Source organism: Sinocyclocheilus anshuiensis, unplaced genomic scaffold (assembly GCF_001515605.1).
Source record: "Sinocyclocheilus anshuiensis isolate Anshui unplaced genomic scaffold, SAMN03320099.WGS_v1.1 scaffold2271, whole genome shotgun sequence".
In the NCBI taxonomy this organism is placed as follows: Eukaryota; Metazoa; Chordata; class Actinopteri; order Cypriniformes; family Cyprinidae; genus Sinocyclocheilus; species Sinocyclocheilus anshuiensis.
Genome location: NW_015537572.1, coordinates 144,213 through 152,891, shown reverse-complemented (window position 1 = coordinate 152,891; position 8,679 = coordinate 144,213). Strand labels below are relative to the sequence as shown.

The following is an 8,679-nucleotide window of genomic DNA, read 5'->3' as shown; positions in this document are numbered from 1 at the left end:
TGCAGATTTGGTGTGTGCTTCTGCTGTTTGAGTGTCAGCTTTCAGAAACTGTGTGACAAGTAAAGATTTTGTGTTCAAGCAGTTGAAAAAAACTAATATAGAATGAAAGTTTTTTTTTTTTTTAACAGCTACTGCGTACAATCAGACAAACGGCGCACTCTGCGCACAGGCAGTGTATATTGCGCATGCAGGTGAACTCACAAGGCTCCCGTGTATCCCGGGCTGCACACACACTCTCCGGTGACGTGGTGGCACGTGGCGTTGTTCTGGCACAGGCACCTCTGCTGGCAGCCGTGTCCGTAGGTGGAGCGCTCGCAGAGGTCCTCGCAGCGCCAGCCGCGGTATCCGGCTGCACAGAGGCAGGCTCCGGTGATGGGGTTACACAGCGCACCGTTCTGACACTGACAGCGGCTGCTGCAGTGTGGACCCCAGTGATCACCGTCACAGGCTGCGCAAACACACAGAGCTGCTGTTCACGTCACACACCACAGGACATCCTGCACTACAGACACTAAAGCTATGACAAACCACCAGAGGCCGTGCTTTACTGCGGTTTCACCATGGTTTATTCTGGTAGTCCACTTCCAGAATAAACATTTTGCTGATAATTTACTCACCCCTATGTTATTCAAGATGTTCATGTCTTTCTTGCTTCAGTTGCAAAGAAATTGCGTTTTTGGAGTAAAACATTGCAGGATTTTTCTCCATATAGTGGACTTCAATGGTGGCCAACGATTTCAAGGTCAAAATGCAGTTTCAATGCAGCATAAAAAAGCTCTACACGATCCCAGCCGAGGAATAAGGGCCTTATCTAGCGAATCCATCAGTCATTTTCTGAAAAAAAAAAAATGTATACATTTTTTAACCACAAATGCTGGGCTTGCTCTAGCTCTGCGATGCGCGTCTTCACACATTACGTAATCCTGTTGGAAAGGTCACGCGCGGTTAGTTCTTCGTCTTTGTACTTTGGTTAAAAACTCCATCTCATTTTCTCCTCCAACTTTAAAAAACATCGTTGTTTTACATTTTGGTAAAGGGCAATGACTTTTTTTGCATGTTGGCTTTATAAACACTGGGTTGGTACTTTCCAATATCACCTAATAAAGACACACATGTGCATCGCAGAGCTAATGAGAGCGGGTTTGGAGACGAGCGGTGATAAGGAGGTCAAGTGAATAATGATTAACACCTGTTTGCAATTCCAGTGATTGGCGGGGAGACGAGAGATAAGCGGCCGCCGACCTGAGAGAGAGAGACAGCAGAGTGTGCGACGACACCTGACTGCGAAACCCGAGAAGCGCTCATTGTGTTATATGTTGTTTGTGGCGACCAATAAGAGGTCTACCCACCACCCCTGACTTCCTCGTCCTTCTTCCCGAACTGCAAACTTTGCTACAACGATATCAGTTGAAAGTTTTTTTTTTCCTTGAGAAAAATTGACATGTACATGTATCCAAATGAATCAAATCAAGAATGGAATTTAATCCAATCACAAGCTTGTGAATCAAAACTGAATCATGAAACTAGTTTAAATATACCCAACTCTACCCAGATTTTGGATATTGAGATAATAAGAAATGATATCCTTACGTTTCCACTTTCTTTTGTGCTGTTAAGCATCTGTTATAAGTTGCAGTGTTGCACATTTTTTCCTAGGATGCTTGCAACGCTGAAATCTGTCACTAGTTCAAACGAGAATCTGTCTAGAGATCAGCACTGAAGCGCTTTCGTCTGCATAATCCCACAGCTGTGTATTAGTGCTGAATATATTAGCGTTTCATCTTTTATTTGTCAGACTGTGGTTGTTGATGTCTTCCACACGACCTCATTGAAACCTCAGTAATGTTTCTTCAGGCTAAGAAGAGCTAAAGTAAGCAGAGTGCTTTAGTGATCGTGACCCGGTTCAGTGAGCAGACGTGCAGGTCGTCCACGCTGACTCTCGTCCATCACCAGCTCAGCAAATCCACAAGAAACATTGCTTTCACTGGCTCGAATGCAAAACCTTCATGTGTGAACCGAACACCGCAAACCCTTTCAGAACAAAGCATCAGTCAGCCGGCGTCTGAAGCAGACGAGCAGCAGATCACAGCACACAGGTGACGCCTCCTAGTGTCTAATTCTGACTGAGAGGATGAGACAGCGACAACAACACAAGCACGAAACTGAGCTCTGGTTTGGGTGGTTTATGCGGACACAGATTTGTATAATGACATGGGTATGACAGAGGTATTTCAATGTGAAGGTGGTTTATGAGGACACTGTCTGTGCCCCCGTAATTCAAAAGGTTTAAAAACATACTAAATGGTGTGTTTTTTTGAGAATGTAAAAATGCAGTAAGTTTTTTGTAAGGGGTAGGTTTAGGTGTAGGGTTGGGGTAGGGCAACAGAAAATAGTTTGTACAGTAGAAAAACCATTACATGTTTTCTACTGTATGTCTATGGAGAGTTTCATGGAGAGAGATACATTACTATAATATGGTCAATTTCATACTATAATACGGTCAAACTCAACAACTGATTAGTATACCATTTTTTTAATAATAAATAACAATAATACATTTGTAATGCTATCATTACGTTTCTACTAAATATAAACATTTAAACAGTGGCTGTCATAAAATAATATATATGTGGTCAACTCAGCCCTATAAAGCAGGACTGTAATGTCACTTTTTGATATCTGAATGAGAGATTGGGGGCAATAAGGTCTGTCTGAGCATGTTCTGTTATTGTGCTGCCCTTTCCTACATCTGACATCACATGAGCTCAGCCCTGAGGTCATTTCCTGTGTTTCTGGCCAATCAGTGCCTTCTCTTTGTTTTGCTCTCTGTGGATGAAGAAAAGGCCTTTTTTCCTTCAGCCTTAATTCAGCGCAGGGTGTTTTGTTGGCGTCTTGTGGCCCGGAAAGGCCAGATACAATGAGTCTTCAGACTAATTAAAGTCATATCACAGCTGACTGCTGCCGTGCTGCCAAATCCTTCTCCATAAGCCACTATAATAAAACCAGGAGCAGGACTAGCAGCGGTTAACTAATGCTGAGAGACTCCAGACTCCTGACAACACATCCAGTACTACTGATCAAATGAACAGCGTACTGATAATTACTCACGTTATTTGACAGACTGAACCATGTTTAGTATGTAATGTAAAAAGTTTGTAAATGTTTGATTTTCATTGCAATAGGAGTTGATTTGCCTCATTCATTATGTGTTTTCCGTATCATAACCATGTTTCCTCCTCTGCATGTAATATGATGATCTGTCTGATATCACATTTAACAGAGTGATGTTGCACAAGTCTTTCTGACCACATGGCTGAAACATGGGTGTTTCTATGGTAGTCTTTGTAAGTATTTAATTGTGTTACCTTGTCATGCTCAAACCTTCAACTTTGTATTTGGAACAAAATCACGATCATCATTTTTACACTGGACATTTTTAAATCTGTACACTTCACAGATTTTTTTCTTAGTATAAAGCACAAGACTATATAAGAATAATATGGTGAAGTGCAATGATATTTATCTGTTCTTCAACCCCAAAACATTCTGAATGCAACATGGCGGTCACAAAACACGTTCTGATAAAGAAATGTCATGGATTATGCGCGAGTTATGAAGGGACATCAAAGGACCCGACCTATATGTATTCAAAACTTACTGTATCAGGGATGAAATAATCTAGCACTGTACTGTTAGTGATGATAAGTAACTATAAATGCAAAAATAACAATTATTGCCACTATATTTTTCTACCTGTTACATTTTTACACTGTTGAAAAGAGGTTACTTTTTAGGTTTGGGGATAGGCTTAAGGGATCTAAAATATATCTATAAAATGGAAAAAAATGGAAATAAATATATTTATGATAAAAAGGATTCCTAAATATTTTACACTTCTATAGCTGTAAATGCATAATAGTGTTTACATTTTAGATTCACATTTCTCTTAAAGTAATGATTTCTTCTAGACCCTTAAACTACATTTAATCACAATATTAAACTACTACAGCATTTTAGATTTTTACATTTCCTTAGATCTTTTGACATATAAGAGGTCATCGTACTATAAACTCATAATGTCTAAACTCATAACTCAAAACGTCCTTGTTAGTCCAAAAACAGCTTTTAAACAGTTTTTCCACATCCTCTTCTTTATTATATAATAGAGATGAATGTATCTGTCTAAGACTGTCTGCACAGACACAGATCAACACTCGATCTTGCAGTGAATGCAGTGAATACATGCTCTCTGCTGACCTTCTGAGGGATTTTAACCTTAGAGAAATGCCTGTTCATTTTCAGTGAAGTGCCTGATCATGTCAGTAGATCATAATTATTTTGTTCTTTACATTTCACATTTCTCTGTGGACTCTTTTGTGGACCAGTCACTACTTTTCAAACACAATTTTACTGAAAGATGTCGCAACATATAAGTAACCATGTTAATTCTAAAGCCTGATGTGTGGGAAATGATTGTTTTGATATGTAAGGACTCATGCAGTCGGCTGCTAAATCAAGCCATTGAGTAAATCGGTGCTTCTCAAACCTGTCCAGGAGCCTCAGCGCTGCACATTTCCCCTCATCAGGCACACCCAATCCAGCTCTTACTGTCTCTAGATGAGCTGAATCATTCATCATTCAACATTCTTTTGAATAGACTAGAAAATTATGTTGGCATTAAAAGGAAGTGCATTGGCATGGTTAAAATCGTACTTATCTGACCGCCATCAATTTGTGGCGGTGAATGAAGAGGAATCATACCAATCACAAGTGAAGTATGGAGTACCTCAAGGCTCAGTACTAGGACCGTTACTTTTTACGCTTTACATGTTACCCTTGGGAGATATCATCAGGAAACATGGTGTTAGCTTTCACTGTTATGCTGATGATACTCAGCTCTATATTTCTTCACTGCCCAACGAAACATAACAATTTGCAAAACTAACAGAATGCATAGTTGATACAAAAAACTGGATGATGAGTAATTTCTTACTGCTAAATTCTGATAAAACAGAGGTGTTACTTATAGGACCAAAAACCTTTGCTCTGCACGCTTAATAAACAAACTCTAGCTGGTCCAAAATGCAGCAGCTAGAGTTTATCATTATAGAGTGGTTGTGTACACACACTGCCAACACGCATTTCAGTTTAAACAACTTGTAAAAGTGCATGTAGCATCCTATGACCGCTTTAACATTTTTTTAACCTTTACAACTAGAAAAACGCAATATCCATTTAAATGAACAAAAGCAAACCTCTATTGCATCTTGCCATTTTGATTTTTGATTAATAATTAGTGTCCTGCTTTGCTTAGCACACTTAAAGTCATGTAACAGAAGTTATGGCTGAATTTATTTATGTATTGTGACATATTTCAGAGTGAAACAGGTTTTAGAATGTGAAAAATTAAAGGGCGGGACTTGACTTTATTAATTGTTAAAGTAAATGTATAATTTCAAGAGTGGGAGTAAAAGAGTAGGTATCTTGGTGAATGGGACCTTAAGAGCAGAAAATGCACCTTTCATCTCAATAAAAAACAAGGTTTATATCATTTTTACGATTTTTTATGAAATATGAATTTTGAATAATCAAAATTAGTTTGCGTCTGCTTATTCTGTTCACCAGTGTTTGAACCATTAAAGAAGAAACTGCATTTTAATTTCTGGGTTAAAAGTACACATTAGACAGGGCATTTAAAAAAATTTCTTGGATGAAAATGAGGCTGTGAGGGATAAACCTAGTCTATACAATGGCACACGTATAAAAGCCCTACACACAAACTAATGTAATAAAACATTCTCAAGCTGACTGCATTTACATGAATAGTCTCCAAGACGGGCATTTTGACATAACTTTTCGTGTAAGTGTGTAGCAATAACAGAACTTAAGAGAGCTTGAGCGAAAGAACTCGGCATTCGCACGCTGACTGAGAGGCACGTTATTTCGGTGTGTGAGCACAGAAACCCGTCAGCTTTCAAGTACTGGACAAAACTTAAAAACACATGCAAATACTGAATATCACCTTTGTGATAATGCATTGAGTCAGTGACATTTCCAATAGAACTGTCCCTGGACTCAGTTGGACTCGGACATATTTTCCGAGTCCGAAAGGCTCGAGTCCGATTCAAGTCCGAGTAAAAATGCATCCGAGTCCGTGACAAGTCCAAGTCCTTTAAAAAATTTTACTCGAGACCTGACTCGAGTCAGAGTATGAGTCCGAGTACCCCAACACTAACCTCTACAGCCCTGAATGTCAGCGGAGATCAGGACAAATAGATGAGCCCTAGAGACAGATCCCCAGTGAAGACCTTGTCTCCTAGATGGCCGGGGCAAGACCACAGGAACCAGATGAGTCCTCTGCACAATCTGAGTTTGCTGCAGCCTAGAATTAAACTGCTGGTTTCGTCTGGCCAGAGGAGAACGGCAAACTATTTCCCCATTTAATACTGTAAAACTGCTTTGACACAATCTGCATTGTAGCGTTATATAAAGCGGCACTATATAAATAATGGTGACTTTGAGTTGACTTGACTTGAATCAGGTGTGAGAGATGAGGAGACATACCAAATGAGCACAGAAGATGCCAACAAAATCAGACCGATATTCCTACTAGAGCTGATATGTGTATAAACTGATGTCCAAATCAGCTGATATATGTTAATTTGTTCAAATCAGAAAAAGCACAGGGCAATATATTTCTTGTCAGTGTTGAGGAACTACTGAAATGATTGTCTACAGAGCAGCAAAAGCTCTTTCTGGATGTGGTCTGTCACAGACTGAAGGCAGTTGTAAACGCAGGAAGAGACTGTAAGAGAGAGACAGACGAGCGCAGCTGCAGCACTCACCGCTGGAGCAGTCGGGCCCTCCCCAGCCCGGCTCACACTGACAGGTGCTGGGGGCCACACAGCGGCCGTGCACACACTTCTCAGCACAGTGGGCTGCAGAGAAAACAAGAGAGACAGAGAGAGAGCGCTCAGATTACACCAGCACCCAACAAACACCTACAACCCCAAACCCTGCTCCTCACAACTCTACATCTAGCATCAAATATCTCAGTGATTATCAGATATGTTTTACATGTGTGTTGTGTTATCACATCAGCTTCAGTGCTGAGGAGTTTTGAGGGAGCGTCAGGAGAAGATTTCAGGAATCCCAGCAGAAAGTTAAAGATGAACAGTAACTCAGTGATGTGGAGAGACAGCATGTGATTACAGTCACTATAAACACAAAAGAGCCTTTCAGACCCAATGAACATGACTGCACATCTATCTATCTATCTATCTATCTATCATCTATCTCTCTGTCTCTGTCTCTCTTGTCTCTGTCTCTGTCTCTGTCTCTGTAGTAGTGCAGTAGTAACACTCACGAACACATCTGTCTCTGCTCTGGTAGAATCCCGGGCAGCACTGAGACTTGCGGCGGTGCATGGTCTTCTCTCCTCTGCGGTAGGCCGTTCTGTAGCTCACCCTAAACACAGCCGAAAAATCACAGCTACGGGTTATTCAATATTCTGTTATACCTCAATCTGATAGAACAAAATATGACAATATATGAAAAAATATGCTTCCATGACACCTTAATAAACTTTGAAAAGCATTGTAAAGCGCACACACCTGTGCTGAGTGCATTTGAACCAGTTGAGGATGTCTGAGCAGCTGGTGTAGTAAATCTGATCGAACGGGTGAGCGTACGACTCCTGCACGGTCACTGAGTAACTGCAGAACACACACACACACACTAATGGTTTTTGAGGGACTCTACACAGACAAAATGATTTCTATACTGTCCAAACTGTACTTTCTATCCCCCAACCTGAAACCTCACCCTCACAGAAAACATTCAATGTTTTTCAATTTTAAAAAAATACCTGGACCACACACTCTCTCACACACACACACACACACACACACACACACACACACGAAGGCCGTGTCTCTGTCAGACGTGTGTGTGGTCTCATTACTCCAGCACTAATGGTTAATGAGAGCAGCAGTTATCTGTGTATGTTACATGTTCGCTGTGTGTGGCCACTGCTGCTACACAATACATGAGGAAAACAAATCAGAAAAGCAAAGTGTTTTGTTGAAAGCAGCTCTCCTCCAGTTCTCCAGACACCTGTCTGTGGGTGTTTGTGTGGCGTCGTTCAGATGTTCATAAACTGGCGCTCCTCCAGTAAAACAGAAGCGCTTTTGTTTCTCAGGAACAGTTGTGCCTGTCGGCTGTGTTTAGGGCCGCTCATGTGCAGGACACATTCAGGAGTAAAAAAAGCACTAATCATCTATAAATGAAGAACATAATTATAAATAGCAACAGCTGGATCAAATATTGCTTTATGATGATGTAAAGACAGGCGTTTCATGTGCGTCTGTGGAAGCAGAGCTCTTGTTTGAATCTGCTGTGAGCGTTACAGTAACGCAGGAATAAACTCATAATGCACGCTGTGAATGTGCTGGGAAATCTTGCACACAGATACTAGGACACACATTCTCTGCTTTAGGAAACTCTTGCGCAGCGCACAGCTGTTCCCACACATTACTGAGTGAAAGTCAATCTAGCTGGGAAAGAAAACTCCAACTTTGTTGTCTTCAATCTGCTTTAATGGATTTCTGAGCTGGTCCTTAATTTGGCCACGGACATCTCCTGCCTGTGTGTGTGTGTGTGTGTGTGTGTCTGTGTGGT

At 40.8% G+C, this 8,679-nt stretch overlaps 1 protein-coding gene across 1 annotated transcript in view; it reads right to left on the bottom strand.

Moving 5' to 3' along the window:
• Positions 1–8,679, bottom strand: part of megf10 (multiple EGF-like-domains 10) — a 58,069-nt gene that overhangs the window by 37,392 nt on the left and 11,998 nt on the right. The window contains exons 3-6 of the mRNA XM_016445578.1: positions 7,614–7,715; positions 7,367–7,467; positions 6,846–6,938; positions 202–448 (exon numbers count right to left, since the gene is read on the bottom strand). Coding sequence (XP_016301064.1) covers positions 202–448; positions 6,846–6,938; positions 7,367–7,467; positions 7,614–7,715 — 543 coding nt within the window. The remainder of the gene's footprint in view (positions 1–201; positions 449–6,845; positions 6,939–7,366; positions 7,468–7,613; positions 7,716–8,679) is intronic.